The sequence below is a fragment of the Carassius auratus genome, chromosome 41 (assembly GCF_003368295.1).
Source record: "Carassius auratus strain Wakin chromosome 41, ASM336829v1, whole genome shotgun sequence".
Taxonomy (NCBI): Eukaryota; Metazoa; Chordata; class Actinopteri; order Cypriniformes; family Cyprinidae; genus Carassius; species Carassius auratus.
Genome location: NC_039283.1, coordinates 5767510 through 5792910, shown reverse-complemented (window position 1 = coordinate 5792910; position 25401 = coordinate 5767510). Strand labels below are relative to the sequence as shown.

At 36.1% G+C, this 25401-nt stretch overlaps 2 protein-coding genes across 9 annotated transcripts in view; both read left to right on the top strand.

The window, feature by feature from the left end:
* The window catches only part of LOC113059907 (DEP domain-containing mTOR-interacting protein-like), a 31615-nt gene extending 15449 nt beyond the window's left edge, over positions 1–16166 (top strand). For both annotated transcript variants that reach the window (XM_026228580.1, XM_026228578.1), the window contains 5 exons: positions 2858–3040; positions 5936–6073; positions 9889–9959; positions 10384–10488; positions 13907–16166. In XM_026228580.1, the coding sequence (XP_026084365.1) occupies positions 2858–3040; positions 5936–6073; positions 9889–9959; positions 10384–10488; positions 13907–14035 (626 nt within the window). In that variant the 3' untranslated portion in view covers positions 14036–16166. The remainder of the gene's footprint in view (positions 1–2857; positions 3041–5935; positions 6074–9888; positions 9960–10383; positions 10489–13906) is intronic.
* A 5553-nt stretch (positions 16167–21719) lies between these two features.
* Positions 21720–25401, top strand: part of LOC113059905 (collagen alpha-1(XIV) chain-like) — a 100710-nt gene continuing 97028 nt past the window's right edge. For 4 of the 7 annotated variants that reach the window (XM_026228574.1, XM_026228573.1, XM_026228572.1 and 1 more), the window contains exons 1-2: positions 21721–22054; positions 23363–23483. In XM_026228574.1, the coding sequence (XP_026084359.1) occupies positions 23396–23483 (88 nt within the window). In that variant the 5' untranslated portion in view covers positions 21721–22054; positions 23363–23395. Of the gene's footprint in view, positions 22055–23362; positions 23484–25401 lie in introns of all 7 variants that reach the window. The other 3 variants (XM_026228575.1, XM_026228576.1, XM_026228577.1) reach the window with 2 other exon arrangements.

Genomic DNA, 25401 nt, shown 5'->3' with positions numbered 1-25401 from the left:
TGTTTGGACTGTAGAACTATGCAGTTTTTGCCTTTAATTTCACATGGTCACAATTAATCTTTTAATTTAAGGCCAGTTCTATGTAGTTTCAACCCAATTCAAAAACAAAAGCTAAATGCTGATGTTTTTACCATCTATGTTTGTATTGAATGTAGGCTACTTGCTGTGCAGTTACTGCCGTTAATTTCAGATGGTTATAGTTATTGTTTTCAAAAGCCATTACCAAATAAACATCTTGTTTATGCACACTTTCCTTCTTTTTTGTTTGTTGCTTAAAGATTTTTACAAAATTGGAAATCGGTATCGGAATCAGCCAGTTTGCTTGTAAAAAAAAAATCGTTATCGGAATCGGCCATGAAAATTCATGATCGTGCATCCCTAAACCAAACTGTTTATCCTCCCCATGACTTTCCATACTATGAAAGTCATTGGGGACCAATAACTGTTTGGATATCCACATTCTCAAAACATCTTCTTTTGTGTTCCTCAGAAGAAATAAACTGATACAGGTCTAGAACGACTTGAGGGTAAGTAAATAATAAACTAAGTTTCAACTTTGGTGAACTATCCCTTCAGGACTATTTATTGGACCACTGCATTGTAGTCTAATTTGCTCATTATGACGTGTCATCCTTTAAAATATACATGCATTGAAGTAAATGTGCAGTATTATGTAAGTCATGTTATTAAATATGACATGGGGGAATTGGTGGAGTCATGACTGAGAAAGAGGAACGACTCTTTGATGTTCAGCAACAGATGGACATATCTCTGACCAGGCAACAGCCAAACACAGCGTGACACACTAGAACACATCTACACAAAAGGATACACATGCATACAACACATCTGTATATACACACACACACACACACACACACACACACAGACACACAAATAGTTACCATAGAAAAGAACTATACCCTTCAGTTCAGTCACACACACACACAACAGTCACATGCACAGCAGCACAATCAGAGCACAATCTGATACAGTGTCTTTGTTTGACAGCACCTGATTTCTGCTGACTTTGAGAAATCTGCTAAAGGCTTCACAGGCTTCCCCCTCAGACCTCTTCCACTGTGCAGAAAAAAAAAAAAAAAAATTAAACAATCTTTTCTACACAATTAAGATAAGCTTTAAAAAAATGATGCAATGGATTTTTTTTTCAAATAATTAAATGTTTTAGTTTATATATAATGCATATAAAGTAAATGCATAATAACATTAACCCTTTAATTTTTTTTTTCATTTCCCTTTTTTCAGTGTTTGGCAACTGATGCATTTTTTCAGGTGTGCAACCAGAAACAAACACAATTTTTTCATTTATATTTAATATATAACAAATTATTATTCAATTTCTTTTATATATATATATAAAACTGTTCACTTATTTATAGCCTTAGTTTAAGAGAGATAAGCACAGATCATCAAAACCTGCCAAATTAAGAATCAATCCTTTTTCCTAAACTCCTCAACAACTTGCTTATTTCTCAGTATAAATAAATGCACACTTGCTAAGATTCCACAGTCTCTTTTTATATTATGTTCAAAGGCATGCAGATATTAAACAAACAAAAACCAATCCAGAAATGAACAAATGTTTGCGCCCTGACTTGAATTTAGCTGACACATTTGGATACAGTCAACACAGCAAACAGATCATGACAGGGCATCCTGGGAAATCTGCTGTTTTAAACTACAAAATGAGTGAAAAAAAAAAAACTGGAGAAGGATTCTTTTCTTTTTTTCCACAGCAGTAAGGCAAAGCATACGGTAGAGATGAAAGCCTTTTAGCCTTTCTTGCTATTTTGTCCCTTCTGGCCCCTCAGGCCTGGCATGAAGTTGCATAACTTCAGTGTTTCCAACTCATAGTCTTTACTAGGACGGGCCGCCCAGGTACATCAATGGCTGCCCAAGATTATTTGGTGAAACTTTTTTGCTTTTATAATTTTTATTCAAACTGTGTTAAAATAGCAAACTGTGGACACTTCACGTGAGTAAGCTGGAAAATGGACTGGACTTTTTGCATAAAGGCAAAACACTTCATGCCATGTAGTGATAGTCAGACAGTGAGGTAGTGTTTAGCTCATTGAGCTCAGCTCTCTCCCACACATGTTTATCTGCATTCCTCTGCACCACAAATCATATGCATCCACTGTGCTTCGCTGCCCATAACATATCCGTTTGATTTAGCTTTTATTTAAATCTTTTTTTCAAGTTTTTTTTTTTGTTGTCGAAATCTCAATATTTAATTGTGTATTGCTAGCATAGTTACTCAATATTTCATATTGGTGAAAGGTGGGAATGTCGTATAAATTTTTTTCCCACTGTATGTCTTTGAAATGTTGACTTGGCAGAACACAATAAAGTGCTTACCATTGTAAAAAAACAGAAACAAAGTAAAACTAAATGCTGTGTTTGAAACATGATGACTCAATGGATATTATGCAAGAAGGGAGTTTAGGATGGCTCTGTTAGACTCCTGCATAGGATTATGGGATGGGATTCTAAGAAGGGACGCGCACCTCTTTCACAAACACTCAGTCTCAGATACTTAGACTTGGTTAGACTGGTTTTCCTGCTTATACCACAAAAAAAAAAAAAAAAAAAAAAAAAGAAAATTAATAAATAAGAAGGGACTTCAGCTTTTTTCTGCTATTTTGCCACTTTTGCCCATTTTATGAGATTAATAATAAATAAAAACTTTACTTCCATTAAAAAAAATTTAAATCCGAAATATTAATATTGTGTTAAGTTGTGTATTTTATTTATTTTTGCCTTTCACTTCTAGATTTTAGACCATTGTGGCTTGACAGATCACGTCTTTAATGCATTTCTTATTTTCTCTTTCTAGTTTCTAACAAGCACCATTTCGTGGATGGCGGACTGCTTTACCAGTTCAGGATGAATTTCCGGCGGCGGCGGCGACTGATAGAGCTTCTGAACGAGCGTTGTCGCAGCATACCGGATAACCACGACAGCCCTTTCTGTCTGCGCAAACAGGGCTCTGAGGGGGGAAACACCAGCTTCCTTTCAGGTTAGTCCACGATCATAAAAGTAATCTGCACAACGGTGTTCACTACATCCAGTAATTTGTGATATTGATTTTTAGATGTAGTGGACACAGCTGTGGTCATTTTCATGGTCAGGTAGACAACGTAATCCAATTTTTAATTATTTCAAATAATCAAATGTTTTGCAAATTATAATCAATCATGCACAAATAAATCGCGATGAAACAAAAGTCCCTAAATTAATATTTTCAAAGCATTGTATTCTTCTGACAGACAGTTACGGCATTAAATGGACGGAACGGAAAGCATTTACTAGTCATCAATCCACCATTTTGATTGACGGTTTTATGTTAAGTTGTTCTCGCATCCGGTGTATGCTTATTTGTGCTTACTAGAGCCTTCAGAACAAACAGTTTTTTTACTGAAATGACTAAATCCATCAAAATACTGAAGGTGGTAGTTTCCCATCTCCACAGATTTTTCCAGATCTTGTTGAATGATTCACGCGCCGGATCTGATATATCATCTTTTTATGTGACAATTATCTGAAATGTGAACATGTAAAGACAAGCAAGCGTAACATGTCATGTTTTGTCTATTTGTATTCCATTTTAGTTAATTTGTCAATATATATGAGTCAGTATTGGGCAATATGATATATGTAACCTCAGTTTTTCAAACGGCTTCTGTTTAGATTTTGTTTAGATTTACAAAATTTTATACTTTTATACTTGACAAAGCTAGAATATAGCCCTTAATCATGTTAAGAATAATGGATTTCAGTAAATGAAAACTGAATTTCAGATCAAGGGTTTTTGAGTATTGGCCTGTAGCTTCAGCATCACGCTGTTATGAGTCAGTAGAGGAAGTTAGTTCAGCGTGGCTTGGGACCGCATGGGCCTCACTTGTTCCTCTTGTCAGAGTGGAATACATATGAACTCTTCATTTTTCATGTGCCTGTGGTGTGAGCATGCTGTGATTCAATGGTAAATTCAAGATTTATAACTGCCAATCAGGTAGATTAGTAAACAACACTTTTTATTTTTTACTGCATGTTTTGATGACTATATAATTCTTTTTTTTTTTTATGACAGTATAATTAGTTTATTAATTAGTTCTTATTATTTACAGTTTCACAATATTACTCAAATAAAATATTGAAAAAAATCTAAATGTATAACTAGGGTTAGGGTTACATTAGAAAAAAATCTAAATGTATAACTATATAATAAAATTCACAGGATTATTTAAATGTTTCCCTCTAAATTCTTTAAATGCTTTAAATGCTTAGGGCAAATTACATAACAGCCTTTGTGGCCATAGGTTAGAAATAATCTTTTTCTATTGTTATAAACCAATGCTAGTTTAATGATGCTTTGGCATGACATGTCATACGTAAAAATGTATGTAAGCCAAGATTTAAAAAAAGATCTTTAGAAGTATTATGTATCAACTAACATTTTGTCACTCCAGGGGCATAGCCATCATTTCAGAAGTGACAGAAATGTCAAATACAATCATTTTATGTATGTAGCCTATATATTATCATAATTATTATTATTTTTATTTTATTTATTTTTTTTTTACAATAAATTCTCTTCTTTTTATTATTTTTAATTTGCTCTAAGAACTCAAATGCACTGCTTGACAATAAACATTTATAATCAATATTTTTTTCCTAATGGCAATTTTATGATTGTTTTATATAGGCTACTACATTTAATTAGCTATTATTTCAATTTTCTGCACAGAATAAGGTAGAAAATATACTTTATAGTTTCTGTACTTTAATAAATGATGTCAATTAGCACCGCATCATTCATAAATTGTGTTTATTTGTTGTGTTTTTTTTTCTTCTTCTTTCATCAGTTTATTCTGCTTTTATTCAGTTTAGCTGCAGATAAAGCCTGGCACGTATATGAAAGCAAGATCACTTCTCTTTTCAATGTTGATGATTCTGAGAGAAAACTTGCCTTACTAGCAACGATTGCTACTTTCATCTGATTATCAGACAAACCTTGCGCTCTTATTTCAACGTGGTTGTTTGTTAATGCTGTGGTTATATCAACAGTTTCCTTCGTTCATTCTGTTCATAAGCATTGTTAAAACACATTTATCATTCAATGGAACTGTGCGTGTACTTTAGACACTTACATTTCTGCTCCATCCATGCAATAAATACGCAGATTTCAACTGCTCAGGTAACAGCGTCGGTTAGAAGCAGAGAGTCATTGACAAACTACAGAAAAGTAAAGCTACTTCACTTTAGTATTTCTGGCCAGGAGTCAGAACATCACACATCAGCAGCGTCAGAGACAAACGGAGCGCGAGCGCAATCCTGCGACAGTCACAGACGGTAACAGTGGAGCGCGTGAAGGATGGATGCGAGGCACGAACACTGTTCAAGGTCTCCATTAATTTTTTGCGTGTAGTAATTTAATGTGTGTATATTTTGAAAGCATTGAATCACTATATAAAACACGATTCATTCGATTCTTAGCGTTTTAAATCGATTACTGTCCGAGATGTTTCAAGATCGATATGAATCGTCAGGGTTTGTAATCGATGCATCGAGAAAACGAGTGAATCGTTACACCCCTACTATTTTGATAGCTAAATAGTTATAAACATGTAGGTATGTTCTTTATTTGATGCTTTTTGACATACAATACATTTATGTTAAAAGGAGAACACTAACAGATGTTATGCATTCGTCTGAACTATTATTTCAGTTCGTAAATGCGCACAAAATTGATTTTTTCATTCCATAACCTTATCTACACTGCATTTGAATGATATTTCGAGCTGGGAGAAGTGTTGCCTGTATATTTTGACTGATCACTATGCTCTCTCTCCCTTCCTCTTATCAATTCTCTATCTAACCTTATTTCTGTCTTTCTCAATCTCCTTCCCCTCAGTAAGTCCCACTAAAGAGATAAAGTTGGTGTCAGCGGTACGGCGGAGCAGTATGAGCAGTAGTTGTGGCAGCAATGGCTACTATAGCAGTAGCCCCACTCTCGGCAGCAGCCCCCCTGTGCTCTGCAACCCAAAGTCTGGTAAGAAAATCCCCCTTACGTGCTCAAACACCCCATATATGTCAACTTATTTGAGTATTTCAAAACAAAAAATTACGCACATCATCTTTAAATAGGCAAATCAGGACAATTTAGATTTTTTGCTGCCTTGATGCTTCCTAACCTTCACGTTTATATTAGCATGGCAGCTAGTGTTAGCTTTAGCACCTATTTTTACACCATTCCTTTTTATGGTTAAATGGCCCTACTTTTTATAGAACCAAAACACTGTGCATTTGTCAAGCCGCAGACGACTTACTGAGATTCCATAACCACATGCTGCTCTTTGTTGGAAATGATGAATGGCTAAGGGTTGCTTTAGCTTTCTAAAGGATTTGTTTGTGGTGCGTTACTGTTCCTTAAACAGAACACAGTGTATAGAGCGTGTCCTATATCTGCTGCAGATATCGTAGATGTCTACTGTGTTTCTAAAGTGCTCTGTGGGTGGGTCAGAAGGTTGTGCGTTTGTGTGCTTTCGGGCCATAAAGCCACATCAGCTAGTTCTCCCCCTGTTTTCTTTGGCCTTCCTCCACTGAAATTGTGTTTGTTGACAGAAATTCTAGGAGACGTCAACCATGTAGTTTCCATGAACTTTTTCACCCCTCTTAGAGAGATTCTCCTTGTTAGCATGTATCAGATGAATTAGATTAAATAGTTCACACAGTAGATCAATAGATCAGAATTTCCTTGCTATTTTAGTAGTGTGGTCATATTTACCATTGCTCTACGAAATTTTTTGGGAAATCCAACCATTTCAGGAGAAATCTGCAGGAGTTTCATGTGAGGGCAAGAAGTTCCCCACAGAGATTTCACATGTTCAGGTTGGTCGTGCAAATTGGATACTTTCATGAACAGAAAGCTGGTTTGTTTTAAAAAGTGACTGCTGTATGAGTGATTTCGACACTATTGCTAATCGACAGTGGACCTTTTTCACCTGAATTTGACTAATATGTCTGCAGCTTAACAGTCGAGAGCCTTGTTCTACAGTTACACATTAATACACATTAATTATACATATATATTCAAGCACATAGCCTTTCAAAATGAACAGAAGAGGTTAAATAATCTAAAATCTAAATTATTATTCTTTGTTATACTACAGAGCTGTTGAATGCTAAGGTGTGCAATTATTTTCTGAGATGGTTCCAAATGGATTCCGCTGTTTCAAAGGTCCTTACAGCCTAAAACAGCAAAAGAACTAAACCCCACAATTACACTGACCAAGCAATTTACGGAAAGCACATGCTGTCTTTTTCCCGCTCTCTCTCACATGCGATAGTACACACATACATTCATTTTATCAATAAAATAAATATGAACTTAAAAGCTACAGAATACAGACTAGCGAGGTAATAAAATCTGTTCTTGAAACAGATGAACTTACAGTTTCACTATTAGTAGAGATGCTGCTGCCGAACACTGTTGAGATGCACAAACAACTCACAGAGGTAATTCACACATGCATAATCTCTCTCTCTCTCTCTCTCTCTCTCATAACTTAATTATTAACTGCATTAGTCTGCTATCAACAGCTCAAGCCTCCATTACTAAGTCTGAAATTCTGAAACGTGGCATGAGATGAGGCATAAGAAATTGGTTCTACACGCAAGAGTGTTTTAAGGACAAAAACCTGATGAATGTCTTGAAATGCATCACCTGAACAGTGTCTTTAGGTGTGGTAACCGTAGTGTAAGCGACAAAATCGACTTGGGTCCGTTGAATTATTAGACAATGACCATATCACCATCTCAGGTGTGCATTATGTCCTAATAATTCCCGTCATCAATCACTCCTTAAATAATTTTTCCCTCCACCAAAATCTCCAAAATGTACTATCAAAGTGGTATGGGGTTAAAGTATGATACCAGTACGACAATGCCATTTGACACAAAGCACGTGTGTGTAGATTGTTTGACTTCAGTAGGCTTCTTCAATTTCTCCCTTTGTGCTTATCCAGAAACAAATATATATTATTTCAGCTTCAGCAATGAGTAAATGATGACAGACTTTTTCAGTTTGGGTGAGCAATCCCTTTATCTCACATAATATTGAAGCTCCTTTCACAATGAATGAGAGTGAACGATTACTTGATGATGTTGTCTATCACTGCCCAGTGACTAATAACAAAAACAAAATAGGAACTGATTGTAAAATACATTTACTCTTTACCCTTATTTTAATATATCTCACTATGTTTTATCCATCTCTGTCTCCCAGACTAAGTGAATGTTTGTGTGTGAAGTAGTAAACTATCTGACCCATAAAAACCATCAAGCTGAGAACTTTTAACAGTAGAAGTACACGAGTTGTGTATGTGTGTGTGTGTGTGTGTGTGAGAGAGCCTGGCAAGAACACATCGTCCCCTTCAGGAAAAGCGAGAAGCACAGCCAGCAGGCAGAGAGACAGAAAAACACATTATACACACAAACTCAGGCTCCTCCTTCTCTTCAGCCACCAAATTAGAACATTGGCCTCCATGGTGATCAAAGGCAAGTCTGAAGCATGTCTGCAATGAAGCATTCCACACCTAGCACATGACTCAGCCTTCACTTTACCACAACACAGCTCCCGCTCCCGCTCTGCACTGCCCCAGTACATTGAGGCCCATTGTTAAAACCAAACCTGTTTTTTCTCCAACAACAAAGACCCATAATGCAATCTGTCATCAGAGTAGTCAGCATTGGAACATGTTGTACATTTTGAATGTGGACGGGAAATAGGTTGCTTTTCCAAATGTTGTGTTCTTTGCTTGTGTGTGTGTGTCTGTTTTTTCAACATGAAACAATGGTGTGTAAAGAGACTAGCATGTTCTGGGTTTGGCAGGAATGTTGCTTGCCTCTGATTGGTCAAATTTCTCATCCAATCCTGGGATTACTGAGCAAAATGAGGACAAAATGAAAAAGGCAATAAGAGAGAACAGGTGAAACAGAGTGAGGCCCGATAAATCTCCTTTACACACACACACACACACACACTCAGAATTCTTTCTCCCTGTGTTATAAAGTATGTGGCATTGTGTTTGAAAGGTTTCAGGCAAGTACAGAGTGACTATAGCTCGTAGTCAAGAAAATACATGGCCTTGTGCTCCATAAATGCACACATACAGTGAATATTCTTTAAAAGGATAGCTCACCCTAAAAAAAAATACCTGTCCTTGTTTACTCACCCTAATATCATTCTTATAACTTATTCATTATTATTGATATTTTTGCCATTTATTTTTTTTTGCCTTTAAATGATCATCTCTTTCAAGACCCAAACTTGACAAATGCACAAAAAAATCAAAGTTAACTTGAATTAAATATTTTAACCAACGTATATTATTACAGTTTAATTATTCATTTTGATTTCTAAATTTAGATGAATAATAGTGATTCTTTTTAGTTTTTAACAAAAACAATATATATATATTAAAATTGTCTATGTAAATATGATCAGAGATCAACATACAAGTTTCTTTTTGCCATTGATAATAACTTGTTTACCGAGGGATGCAAGGCAATGTTTTAGAAATAAACCAATAAAGTAAATAATAAATTATTTGATAAAAAATACAGTAATATTGTAAAACAGTATTACAATTGAAAATAACTGTTTCTATTTTAATAGTTTAAAGTGATTAAAGTGATGAATTAAAGTGAGTAAAGTGATGAATTAGTAGTTATTCAAACTCATTGTTGCAGTGAATAGATCAACCTGATTCTCTGATGCTGTGTGCTAGTCACATGATGTTTTACTCTCATGAAAATGGGCCTAGAGTTCATGACTGAGGAACATTGTGTGTATATTATTTACAGTGCTGAAGAGAGAAGTGAGCCCAGAGGAACTTCAGGCTCCTGGTGGAGTGTACATAAAGAAGGCATTCACAGTAAGTCACTCACACACACATTCATGCCAAATGTGCTCAGGCTCCAAGCTCTAATTACATCATTTAATATGTTTGGTTCTGAGAAAGTTCCGAACTAAAAATAGCGAGAGGAAGTTTTTCCTCAGATGCATGTGGCGATGATTCTAATCCTCAACTGGATCAACAGGAAAATTCAAGTGCAATTTAGAAGCCTTTGAAACTTGATGCTCTGTCTTCAGCTGTAATGTACCTAACTCTGACTAGTCATGAATTAATAATAAGTTGCATCCACTGATAGTGCAGTTTAAAGTCAGTGCTGAATGCAATATGCACCATATTTTAACCATATTGCTCCACCACTGCAGCACCGGCATTTGAATTGTTTTAAAATGACCAAATATATACACAGTCTTAAGTTAATGTGCTTTGATGTATGTGTTTGCAGATTGTGGGAGATGCAGTGGGCTGGGGATTCGTGGTGAGAGGAAGTAAACCCTGCTACATCCAGGCAGTGGACCCTGGCGGACCCGCTGCAGCAGTGGGAATGAAGGTATGTTAGTCATCCTGCAACCAATGAGCCAATAATTATTTTCAAGTTATGTCCAATAATCAATAAATGGACACAACCCACTCCGATGGCTCTTAAAGGGATAGTTCATACAAAAATGAAAATTTGCTGTTCATTTACTCGACTTTCTTCAGTGATACACAAATGATGATTTTTAGCAGGAGCCATGGTCCTTGGTTATTTGTAATATGCAAGTCAGTGTGTGCCATCACTTTGAGAGTCAAGAAAAAATAGGTACAGGAATACAGAGCTGGGAACATTACTTACTTAATGTAGTCCATTACTGATTCCAAATTACCTGATAAAAATTAAAGTTACATTATACATACAGTATTAGATAATATAATCAGACTACTTTTTGATGACTTTTGATCAAACTCATTTATCACATTGATTTAAATAGGGTCATGTTGTACCATATGTATATAAAAATACAAAGAGTAAGAAAAATATATCCCATTCGTTGTAATTACCGTGTTTTCCAGACTATAAGTCGCACTTTTTTTCATAGTTTGGCTGATCCTGCGACTTATAGTCAGATGCGACTTATTTATCAAAATTAATTTGACATGAACCAAGAGAAATGAACTAAGACAAATGAACCAAGAGAAAACATTACCGTCTCCAGCCACGAGAGGGCGCTCTATGCTGCTCCGTGCTCCTGTAGTCTACACTGAAGACATAGAGCGCCCTCTCGCGGCTGTAGATGGTAATGTTTTCTCTAGGTTCTAAATAAATGCGACTTATAGTCCAGTGCGACTTATATATGTTTTTTTCCTCATCATTACGTATTTTTGGACTGATGCGGCTTATGCTCAGGTGCGACTTATAGTCCGAAAAATACAGTAACAACATGAAATGCAATAAACGTTACATTACGTCAAGGTTTCCCAGACACGGGTTTCGTAAAGGAACTGAATGGAGGTTTGAGAGTTTAATTAAAAGCTAATGAATTAATAAAATAAAATCATTTTAAATAACAAATCAAAATGAAACACTTACTATAAAATGTTATATTTTATTTGTTTACCTGCATGTCATGTGACCGTTAACCAACGGCAGATAGCCGTGAACATGCAAATTTGATACTTATTAAAAAACATTTTTTTTAATCTCAGGGGTACTTCAAGTAAATATATTAGGGTAAAGAGGTTCAGATGACAAAAATGTCTGTGAATGCCTGCATTACATGTAAATAAGAAATAATGTGAATTTGTGCATTTAAAAGACAAAAGCCTTCCAAAAACACAATACATGGTTAAATAACTCAGTGAGTGATAATTCAAATAAAAATGAATGTGTTCCTCAGTATTTAATGCATGCAAGAATTTATTCTGATTAAAATGTAATTTGATGTAATTCCAAGTTTAAAATTTTGGAATCGTAATACATAATCCAGATTAATTCCCAGTACTTCAGGTATAACACAAAATTAACACCTGCAGCTCCCGACAATATATTGGGTTTAGTTGGTATGTATAATACTGCACATATGTCACCGTATGACTGAAAGCTCAAGAAGGTCATGCAAATTTGCCATGAAGGTGACTTCTGTGTGAGCTGTGCATTATAGATTGCTTCACCTTTTGACACTTTTTTTTCACCAAAAGTTCACTAATGTGACTGCAAATTTAGAGGGAATGTGATGTTTATGAAATAGTGCTCATAAAGGGTTTAGTTTTGCCATATTACATTGCTATTCCTTTAAGTTAATACTAATTTATGATCTAAGAGATAGAGATAGATTGAGATGATAGAGATTACAAAATCCTCAACTACACTAACCTAGTACCCACACTCATTTAGGTTTGGCCTTAAGCACAGTACACAGAGTAAAGCAATCATAAAGAGTGGAGCGATGTCCTGTGGTTGCTGGTATGAGTATTGCACATTCTCCTCAAGAACACTTAAAATATAATCTGTTTTCCAGATGTTTCTTCATGCATACTGGATGTGTGTGTGTCTAATTTACAGTAGGGACAGATGGAATAATACCTGCCTTTTAAACAGTGACCCTAATTTATAACCATTATGAACCATTAAACTTAAAAAAAGCAAAACAAAAAAACTACTCTCTCAGCATCACTTCTGAATGCTCATTACATAAGATCACGTTTGAAGACTGAGAATGTTCTTAGTCAGTTTCTGAGCTTAGAGGGTTGTGTTGTTTAAAGATAGAGGCTTTAATGCTGCAACTGTCCTGCACTCAGTTTTATCTTTTGTTGTAATGAACATTGTTGCAAACTATATATATATATATATATATATATATATATATATATATATATATATATATATATATATATATATATATATATATATATATACACATACACACACACACACACACACACACACACCAAATTATCAAAACACCTACTGTTCCATTAATTAAATTGTTGCATTCAGATTTATTCTTTAATCTAAATAATAAAGTAGAATAAATGTTGAAACAAAGTGTTATTTTATTTGATTTTAGTAAAGGGAAAGGCCTGTTAGTGTTTAACTCTGTTGTGTTGATAGTTTCTGTTTCTTTTAGGTTTTTGTGGTTACCATTGTGCAGAAGAGTACAGCTTGTGGTTAGGTTACCGAAAGGTATAGAGTACACTTAATGCCACTGACAAGTCATATCTTAATTGTTCAATAAATTGACATTTAAAATTTAGGATGTGCTATACTAGCTGTTATTTTGAAGTGATAAATATAAGATCAGTTGGTTCCAGGGCACCACTCCATTTATGAGTGAATTATATTAAAACTAGATGGAACTATTTCATTTTTAAGATTAAAAATGGTGTTTATGCTACAGATGATTTAAAAAATGGTGTTTATGCTACAAGTGATTAAGTTCCTTTTAGCTGAACTTAATTTCATTAGAAGCTGTCATAACTCAAAAAGACGGATTGTAACCTGAGCCAAGCATTTTTTTTTAAGGGTGTACCTCTTCGTCCAAAGATTACAACTGCTGGAGTTGTACACATGCACCCGTGTACAAATGGTGCCAAAACAGATGTTTTGAACACATGCTGACAATTAAGCAAAATGGCAAGCTTTCAAATGTTGTTTTTTTATCACTTGATGCTCATAACGGTAATGACTCTTTTCTGATGGTAGTGCCATTATGGGTTCACCAGGAAGGACATAAAGGCTATTCCGTTATTGATTTGCAGAACCTCTCGGAGAATTAATACAGCTGATTTTAAAAAGCACTCCTTTAGTGTTCTTCTGAAAGGTGAAATTGTGTCTGTACTGAGAAAGATCCTGATCCGTTTATTGTGTCATATATGTGGTTTATATGCTCTATATTCATTATGTGGTTTTCCAGCACTCGTGTCTTTATCAAAGTACAAAAAGGGTGTATCGAGAGTTTATTACAGTAGACTCGTTCTCATCTCTGCAGGTGTGTCAGTTTGTGGTGGCGGTTAATGGACTGAATGTGCTGAATCTGGACTACAGGACTGTCAGCAACCTCGTCCTCACTGGCCCCAGAACAGTATTCATGGAGGTCATGGAGGAAGCAGAATACTGAAGACCAGCTCACATCAGCTCTTTAGTGTTTCTGTGCTTCTCTATCTCTTTTTTTTTCTTCGCTGGACTTTCTTCAGCGGGTCAGTGTTCTGTTCAGTGGAATGTTCAGAGAAGTGAACTCTTGTTTCCGTTCATCATTTCGACTCAAACCATTAGCATGACACTAATCCATGCTTTGAAATCCGTGCCTCCCATTGGCTCCTCATTGACTGTTACGGGTCCATATCAGTTAAAACTGATAACTGGACAGATTATATGGGAAAAGCAGCTGCCAAATATCATTTTTAACTGAACCGAAGAATTTAAAACACTCGTTAGGTTTGCAGAACCAGTGCCAAGCTAATATATGTGTGCCATTCAAGTGAGTGCACAATTCAGGGCTCTTTTATGACCGTTTCATCATTTCACGTTTAAGCTGTGAGATTTGGAGAGTAAAGGAATACCACATTGTATCAGGTATTTTTTGACTTTGGTTAATTAATGGCATCAGATTGTGTGGTTGCCGGGACTTAGTAAAATAATATATATTGACATCCATTCAAATGCAGGGGACAGCCAACAACAGCACTTACGGACTTTAAGTGAAGCTTGAGAGTGAAGGTTTAAAACGCTTCGCACATCTGAAAGATGCTGTTGTACTGTGACTCATGTCTTGTTTTAAAATTATCTTGTTAAAGTAGTTTAAAGTTTCTGTCTTTTGTCTACGTGCCATCAAAAAGGCAAGCAGTTAACTGTATAACGCTAATATTATATGACATCACTGAAAATATAATATTATAAAAGAGTCATGGCAGAAATGTTGTTTTACTTTACACAAGTTTGAGAATGCAGACAATTTAATAATGTGCGTTATTATTCCGGATGTGTTTTTTTTGTTTTATTCAGATAAGCTGCTACTAGTTTAGTGATTATCTTAAACTCTTGGTCCATTTTGACAGAGGTTGATATGAAAGAGAAAAGTGGCCTAAAAACGCTAATTATGTATTGTGGTCACGAACAGAGACACTTAGGAACACAACAATGCTCGAAACAGAGTTGTGTGTCTAGTCTGCTTTCACGTACTTGTGTAGAGTAATTTTTGGGTCTTACTGTTTTAACCTTAAAACTTACTGCCATGGAAAATTTAGAAAAGTCATGTGTTTATAGAGTAAATCTGTCGATAAGACAATAGACTATGGAGTCACTCATCAAATTATGTAACTAGTTTAAGAAATACATTTGTAATTCTAAGGATTTATTAGAGAAATTGGAAATACACAGTAGTGCTGTATATGCAAACTCATATATGCATGTGTATTGTACAAAGCAGGCATCTGTAAGAATGAAGACATGTCATGACAAAACATTTCTGTAATGTCCTCATCTTCTCATTCCTCTGTGGGATATCTTTTTTTTTTTTGCAGGTTGCTTATTGTGCAATTGTACTCATTTGTATCACTGAGAATGATAAACAACAGTCACATGACTTTTGTTTTTAATAGAAGTAAGCTAGAATCGTCTGCCTTAATGACATGTATTGTGCTGCTAATTTTCACTGATGGTCATGTAACATGGTAAAATCCTCTTTTAAAGACAGTATAGATGAAGATTTTGGGGGTGATAATGACAATCAGCATCAAGGTAGTTTGTTAAATACTGGGCCAGATACATTATGTGCCACAGCTTCCTCACTGCAGGAAGTCTGAGCTAATCTAATGTTGCTATTGTTCTTCTATCTTCTGTTCGGAAATAGAATAAAAAGGAGAGTTTCATTTAGTTTAGTGCACATATGTCTGTTTAAAAGGATAGTTCACTCCCCCCCAAAAATACCAAAAATTATCATCATTTGCCAAACGTCAAGTTGTTCCAAACCTTGTATGGGTTTCTTTCTTCTGTTGAACACAAAAGAAGATCTTTTGAAGAATGTTTGTAACCGAACAATTCAATGGCTGAAGGAAACTGTTTAGTACAAGTTATTTATACAAGTTTGGAACAAATGAGGGTAAGTAAATGATGACAGAATTTTCATTTTTGGGGCAAACCATTCTAAGGAGTATGCTCATGGTACCATAGTATTTCTTTGTGCAGCTCTAAATCATGATTAATATGTGTTTGCATTAAATGATTATTAAACGTCTTTGGTGTAAAAGTTTTGAAAGTCTCCTGTGTCTTTAAACCACATGGTTTTTAAAACCACATTATTCATATCAGTAATCTTTCTCTCTCTTTTAGTGATAAAACCTCAAATATTCCTAGAATGTACTGTATCAAACGGTTTACCACATGTATTCATAACCAGAGATAAGCGCGTCTTCCCACAGGCGCTTTGTGTACAGAGATGACGTAATGCTGTTGACATCCTGAATTATTTAGGTTTACTAGTGCCACCTGTTGGTTAACGAGAATTACTATACTGCGTATTTTTATTCATTTTCGAGCTCTAAACTTGTAGGTAAATGTACAGTTTACTGTTAGATATTTAAATCTCAAAAGTTTTTTATTATTTAAATGTTTTTCATAGTTTTAGCCCCAGGATTATTCAGTAGACCCATAATTGATTGTCCAGTTTTTTGTCGTATCGCTAGAGGGCAGTGTTACTCTTTGCCCCGTCTGATACGACATTCATTTCACTTTAATTATGTTGTTTTAAAGCTGAAAGTTTAAATAATGATCGTCAGCAGCCAGAACAATGTCAAGATGACATTCCTTTAAACAACTGACTTTCTGTGTAATCTTCTTGTTAACGCAGCGGTATAAATGTTACACATTTTTCCATTTCCTGATGCAATGCGCCTTTCCAATTTCTTTTAAAGTACTCTTCTGTATATGAATCTTACCTGTTGTCTGGATGAAACATAATTTAACCACATTCATTTTCCCTCCGTTTTCCTTCAAGCCAAAGCCTAAATTTGCTCTGGCTGTAAGGAGTAGACAAAGTAAGTTGTGAGTGTTGAAAGGAGGATCTTGGGTAATTTCCTGCACACTAAATGAGATAAGAGCACACGAACAGACAGTTAACCTCTGTCTTAAGTCAACCACCCCTTGCTGAGGCTGTTACCTGGGTTTAATAAGTAATACTGAGTTCATTTTTTCCGCTCTACTCATTAATTAGCCTATCTAATTTTCTTAATTAATCAAATCTGTCAGGATAAGAACATACAGATTTACAAGATGTGATAAGAACAGAACAAATAAATCATGATCATTACTTAAATTAATTTAAGGGGTGACTACAAGCTATGTGACAGAACAGAAGTTCATTGTTAAACTGCAGAAATGTAGCTGAAGTGATTAAAGTGTTTCAGAACAGCTTATTTTGTCTGTGTAAGTGACCATGCAAAGGTTTATGTCCTAAAGCAATGCTCTGCTGCTGATTCCCAGAAGTGGGACGGGAGGGAGTCTAGATGCTTTCTTAGTTCAATAGGCCACACACTTCAGTGACAGCTGAAGGAAAACATTGAATATGTTGGTTCTTCCTTAAAAGCATGTATGTATATTATTTATATAGCTTCAGTGGAAAAATATATTTAACAATAAAACGTTTTTTAATATATATATATATATATATATATATATATATATATATATATATATATATATATATATATATATATATGTATGCAATCATTTATACATAGGCTACTTACATTTATGCATATGGCAAACACTTTTATCCAAAGTGACTTAAATTGAATTTATGGTACACGTTGACATTTTATCAGTTCTTGTCTTCCCAGGGAACTGAACCCATGACCTTGGTGTTGCTCTACTGTTTGAGCTACAGGAAAGTCTGTATATGTATCAATTTCTACATTTTGATTTACATACTTTGCCGTTACACTCAGGCCACATACCCCTTGTACTTTTATGAGCATAGAACATAGCCCAGGTCATTTAACAAGATATCTGTTCAACAGTGCAGTTGTGTGCACTGATTATTTTCACAGACGGTATGTGGAAAATATTAACAATTTGTGTTAATAATGAATTTTTTTGTGAAACCTCCTCATGGGCGAGTCACAGTGAGTTGAGAGGACTGGGCAAATCTTACAAATAACAATTGCCCCTCAAGGGCATGGCTCATCAGCACCTTCATACTATTCAAAAGAGTCTAGAAATCTACCAGATTTATATGAATATGCAAACTTGAGCAGTATTCCATGTCCTTCCAAGTTTGCTAAGGGGTGCCATATTAAATAAACACTGAGACAGGCATATTCACTTTATGGATCCAAAATTTTGGCTACTGGAATTTCAAAGATCGATATGCACTGGAATAATACATGGGCCGTGACCTCTGTGAAGCCTCTGAGAATATTTGTTCTCCTTATTCCTAAAGACCATCGATCATCTTTGAGAGGTTTGTCCACTTTGTTTCCATGTGCATCTCTATAATTCAATCCGTCCAAACACGGTTCATGTGTGTGTGTGTGTGTGTGTGTGTGTGTGTGTGTGAAACTGCCTTTATGTGCAAGGGTGCATCTGCTTGTCTACGTGAACTGCTTTTTCCTGCATCCCCAGGGTCTCGCAGACTCATGCCTTGCCGTATCCCACGCTTAATTAGAAGTCGCTGAGTAATATAAGGTTCCTTTGGAGCCTTCTGAATGAACCCACTGATTAGCCCACAATGCCTCATTACCCCCGGCCTTGTCATTTGGGAATAAGCCATTCAGAGTTAAAGAGCTTACAGTCACTGCATCTCGGCATCCAGGTGTCACTGCTCCAGTCCCGCGCTGACTGTACATTGAAGTAGATAAATACTGTATACGCTGCAAGCTGGGCTGCTTTCAATGAGCCATTTATTCTGTGAAGAAGTTTCTTAAAGTTTATAAGACTCTCTTCAAAATCGAAATGTCCTCTTTCTTTTGAAGGATGGGTTTGTGATAAAGTGTTGTACACTTTCCTGCACTTTAATACTCAGCAATAAGCAAGAGTACAATACAAGATAGTTTAACTCACTTAATGCACTTTTCAAACATATTTGCATATTTTTATTGGCTGTGAATATATATTTATGTTTGCACTGAAGTCAACAATGTGAACATAAACATATAGTACATTTGCTGAACCCTCAGAAGCTTGGTGGAGGATCGTACGGTGGGGTTTGACGAACCCTTGATCTTCTCCGTAATATATTTACTCATCAGATGTGTCATGCAAATGAAGCAGTTCATTCAGACTGCAAATCTGATGTCTCGTGGGAAGTGCTGCCAGTGAGATGGCCCATGGCAATCAAATAATGAATAATAACAGTCATATACTCTATCATCCCCATAATCAAGCAGAATGTGGAAGAAATGTTGGGTCATGCAGAGAACATTGCGCCCTGGACTCTGTCCAATCAGCAACCTGCACACAGTCAGAAACATCTCACATACAGTCTCACAAATCTTTCACATCTCCTTCTTTCAACACGCCTTGTGTACATCCAGATAGCTTTGTTCTCTGCTCAACTTGAACTGATTTAAGAAGGTGCAGGTGTTACTGAAAGGATAAAAAGTTCTTCCAAAAGGTGTTTGGAAGCTCTTCTCAGTGTGTTAGGAGAGAAAAGAACACAAAGAAATACAATATGAGGATCAATATAAAATACAGGTACTTCCAAAGAGAATGGAAGCGCAAATTGTTTTGAGATATTGAGGCTTTTTACATTGAAACTGATAGCTGAAGCCAGTGTGCAAATATGGAGTTGAAAGTTCTGCCTTGCCAAATTAAGGTTTGAAATCCCTAGCAAAAAGTTTAAAAGCGTCTGTGAATAGCCTTTATATATATATATATATATATATATATATATATATATATATATATATATATATGTATGTATATATATTAGTGCTGTCAATCGATTAAAAAAAATTAACTAATTAATCGCACAATTTTTAAAAATTAATCGCGATTAATCGCGATTAATCGCAATTAAAAGACTGAAACTTTTTGGATATGTAAATGTAAAATGTAAATAATTAATGTAAACTCAAGACATTTAAATTTAAATTCAAAATATTTAAATTCAAAATATGATTGTTTATTGGAATTTTTGTTTAACTTGTAACACAGATTTTCTCATGTAAACAACATACCTGCAATAAACCATCAATATCCTCCAAATTAACTGTTGGCTTGAAAGCCATATTTATTACAGAAATAAAAGCACAGGCATGTAAGTACCATTTGAATTTCAAAACAATCAATGCCAATGAAAAACAAAAATGATTTCCATGTTGAATTCTAAGTGGACTGCAAAAAAATTCCAAAGTATAGTCATTGCCAGTGCTTTAAGTGAGCCGGTATGCACCGGTACTCAGTAGCCTACCGCCACTTCCAAATATAGCTCTTGAGCGTACCGCCACCTCTCCGTGCGCCCAGAACGTGCTTGTAGCGTACCGGTACGCTCATTTGGACATCTGTTTTAATAGAGGTTTTAATCTTTTACCTGCACCGCCGATTTTCAGAGCGCCCTTCACAATGCAAGCTTCCTAATTCATCCCACCCAGGGCAGAAACTACATTACCCATTCACCCTTAAGTTATACAAGTGAATAGCGCATGTGTCGCTTTTCCCGCTGTTAAGTGTCAACAACTCAACGTGGCCGGAGAAGGTGTGTGAAACTCGTTGTGAGTTATACTAAAGCAAAATCTTGAGTATTTATTGTCTGATAAACATTAAAAACTGTCTGCGGAGGTTGAGTCGTCCTGCAGCCCCCGCTGGCTGTTCATTGGCTGCAGCATCTTTTTTCTAAGTTCTAAAAAAATACCGTAGACGGCAAGGCACAAATTTAGATATTTATTTATCTAATTAATCTATAGCCTATGCACAAAGACAATATGATCTTTTTGTCCCCTTTTTGTTTTAAAGCTTGATGAAGAGAGAGAGCGCAAGTTGCTGCAGCTGCGAGGAGGACAGTGATGCACGCGTACAAGAGTGATTGACAGTTCGCGGCACTGTGCACAAAAAATACTCCGCTACACAATTATTTCGTTTAAGCTTATTAACGTTAGCGTTACAGAAAGGTCTGATTTACGCACTGTTACAGTCATTTTTTTTTTTTTTTTTTTTTTTTTTTTTTTAAACAATGACATTTGAGTTCATGATTTTAATGTTGCTGTTTCTTGTGGCAGACTGAATGAAGAGTAATGTTTCTTGTGGCAGACTGAAGAGTAATCCGGCAGATTTTTATACTGAAACTTTCCGTCTAAAAGTCCTTCCTTGGTCTTATCCATATTTCTTTGCACGTTGAACACACATAGGCCACAACTGGAAATAAAAAAAACTGCAACCGCGTTAATTGCGTTATTTTATTTTAACGCGTTAAATATTTCAAATTAATCGAATGCGTTAACGCGCTAATTTTGACAGCACTAATATATATATATATATATATATATATATATATATATATATATATATATATATATATATATATATATATGTATATATAGCTATATGATCATTTGTCACTTTATCAACACATATCACAACACACACACACGCACACGAATAATTATTAAGATAGTTGCGAAGTTGACGCGAAGCCTCAGATGTACTGACAAAAAATATTTTGAAATGTAGAAATGCACTAAATAGTTGTGCACACTGACTCGTACAATTATTTTTGCTTGGTAAAATATAATTGGGCAGTGTCATAACAGTCAATTTAATCATCCATCGCTCTGGTGTAGGCGTTATGATTATTCATTACCTACAGTTAAATAATGGCTTTTCTTCCCCGCGCTGAACAGCCTTCATGTAACGCGAGGCAGTATTTGAGAAGGGCTCTCGATTGCCGTCAGATCATTCGTCTTCTGTCCAGTGGCTGCAATTGGTCGCATGAACGTTTTTCCCCCCCAGACTCAAGACTAAAGGATGAAATGAGGCACAGAGCTGAAAAGCTGAAGAGCTGAAGGAATGTGCGAATAAAGACTGTGAGCCATCTGACTGACGCCACGACAAGATCCGAGTGAAGTCTGACCATCACGAGACGAGACGCGCGAATTCGGATCACATTTAGATCAAGCGGATTTCATTGAAACGAATGGTGTGAAAGGTAAGACTGCTGTCGGATTCCGTCTCTTACTCTCGGCTCAATTCCGTTATCTGATATGCGTTTGTTAAAACATCAGTGCGAGATAACTATTCATGATAAAGTCTAGAATATATTATGCGATATATTTTTGACTGTTTTGCTATACTTTCTTTGTATTATGCATTCTCTTGAATTTATCTAAGATAATTTAAAGTAGCCTATACAATTAACTTTAAACTGTGTTTAACACACACACACACACACACACACACACACACACACACACACACACACACACACACACACACACACACACACACACACACATATATAAGAAACAATTATAAAATACTTTATATAGATAAGTGTTTTCTATTATTATTATTATTATTATTATTATTGCTTGTACAATCTTCTATCTAAATTCGAAAAAAAGGGAAAAAACAACAGAACAAAACCCTTTGGGATGTCCCAGACACCACCGGTGCTAAAAGAATATTCTTGTATCCTACATCTATTTTTAAATTTAGTGCGTTTCATCTTTACTGTGCTGTTGAGAATAGAAATGATCCAAGGTGAGCGCTTGATGTTTATTTCAGGATTCAGCATTCAGTAGCAGGTGAAACAGAGAGAGAGAGAGAGAGAGAGAGAGAGAGAGAGAGAGGGAGGGACAAAGACAGCCATGCAAGTGAATTCAACCATGCGTTGTGGGCTTGTTAAAAAGGCTTTTCTTTTAGTACAAATAGTTGACTGTAACATCAACTATTTGTGCTTAGATCCTTAATAGCATGCTTTTTAAAATTTTATTTTAACAGTATAAAGCCTGCTTTGAGACAAATTACAAGTGAGATGCTTTGATGGACAGCCATGTTTACTTAAACAATATTCCATTTATAATGGCATATCATGACCAGAGCTACAACAACAACAATATATAGAGAGAGAGAGAGAGAGAGAAGCCACCTGAGGAAAAACTGACTTATTGAACTACATACCATAGTCTGCAGCTAACCAATGTAATCTCTTGACCCTAATTTAGACCACTGTTTAAGTAAGTTAAGTGGGGGTGCCCTCTTGAACAAGCCCGGGCGGCTTCTAAACACACGTCAGCCTTTTTATCCGACATGAATGACAGGAGCCGTAGTGGCCTGCATGTTCTCAGGAACAACAATGGTCCTCAGGAAGCACTTCTCACTGGCTGTCCATCAAAACTCAACAAAGTCTTTACTGTTGACCCGCAGAGACTTTCGTCCCTCCCTCTCTGTTTCCGAAATCCCCCGAGGCTACACAGCTTCAGTGAATTCACTTTCTGCTTCACTCCCTCCGTAGGTGCAGGGCAAGCATCACTCACACGCTATAAGGATGCGGGTGTCGGGATCGAGGATTAAGCTGTGGTGTCCGCTTATCTCGCTGGCACTGATTCAGTTTCTTACCCCTGTTTCGGCTCAAGGTAATTGCTGTCTTCATGGTTTTGAATTGGTATTCGCTCTGGGTTATTGTGGTTGTGTAAAATATAAGATGATGTCCTATTCATTCAGTGCAGAATTTAGTCATTTGTTGGCAACAGCAGGGTTACATTTGATTGTGCTTGAAACAAAAATAAACATTTGACCCTCCATGCACCTCCACGTCTCCTAAGAGGACTCATTTCAGTGTAATGCCTCTCAGTAAGAAGGTAAAAAGAGATAATGTGAGTCTTGAGGATTTTAGATGGAAAAGCATTTAGTCTAACATCACAGAGGACCACAATGATAATATCCCTCAAGGCAGTTTAAAGGCTTAATTGCTTGGAAGGGGTTTTAAATTCCTCTCCGGCCCTGGATTGAAAGGTGGAGCCTGGACCATCGTCTGGAGGGGGAGGTTCTGCCTGGATGACAAAGTTCGGATTATTCTCTGAATTTTTTGCATTCTCTCTTCTTCCCAGACCAACACTTGTGTGATGGGCATGTGCAGTCTTTAAATTCATGCCATGTAGACAGGTTCTTTTCATTCCTCAAATGAAACAAAGCGGAATAGGAATAAACAAACCAAAGACTTATGGGTTTAATACAAGTTAAGACGACTCGACAGCACTTGCGGCATGATGTTGATTATCATGAAAATGAATTTCGACTTATTTCTGCTATTAAAAAAAGCAAAAATTGGGTTATGATGAGGCACTTACAACAGAAATGAATGGGGCCAAGCAATAAGCATTAAAATATTAAATAGTTGATTCCTAAATTGCATTCTCTAAAACTATGTTTATGCATGATTTGTAAACTATTATTTCTTCATGGCAAAACATGCAGAAAGCAACATGATATCATTTAGCAGCAATGTTGCCACAGTCATGTTTCTCCTTTGGTGAGATTAGTGCTTTTCTAAAATTATTAGTAATCTCAGATTTTTGCATTTTTTTGAAGACAAGGGATGAGTTGAAATGTTGAAATTAGCACTATACCTCAAATGTTATCAGTTAATCACTTAGCTTTTCGAGCCTGCCATATTCCTTTAACAGAAAACATTGCACTGTGTTTGTGGGTACTTGACGTGTTGGAGGGAAAATGATTGCAAATGCTGACAATTCCCTGTTGTGATGAATGAATGGGAAGAAGCAGTCAGTGATACAAAGCGGTGTGATGAGACATTGTGAAAGCGTTTTGGAAGGGTCTGTATTGTGTGCGTGATGAAGTTGTGGGAAAATAATACTAAAGAACTGAAGGTCAACGTTAAACAAGCTGTCTGAAACTCTCAAGCAGTCAATCGCACAATACAATTCACATTCACGGTTTTAAGCAGCAAATCTCATTACAAAACCTTTATCTTCGTACTTTGTCTAGATAAGGTATTTTTACACATTGGTGAGATGGGAAATGTAGCCAAGTCTCCCAGGTTTTCATTTGGTCCTGAATAATTCCTACTGCTTGGATCATATAGATCATATCCAGCCGAGTTAGATGATTGTAAAGTGCAGAATGTTTCTGACTGTTTCCGCTAAGTAGGCATTAATGTTTTAATTCCCTCAACAACGATTTTTGAGTTTGTGGAAAGTAAACGTTCCAAACAGGTACGGAGCCTTCTGACAGGTGAGTAATTGGAAGCACGGTGATAAAAGGATGCAATGGATTTTGGAGGAAGAACTCCGCGAGTCTTTTCAAAAGGATGAAAGATAACCACATCAAAGGCCTGTGGATTTGTGGGTGCGAGTTTCTAATTTACAGACACAGGACCTCCTGCTTATATTTCTCTCGTTTTAAGTTACAAGTCAGCACTTGTCACCGTTGTTCTTTACCTCCCCCTCAATCTCTACAGGAGTCTATTTGGCACAAAACCTTTAATCACCGGAAGCCAGGAGTTGTGGATACCTAGGTGTGCTAAGACCCTTT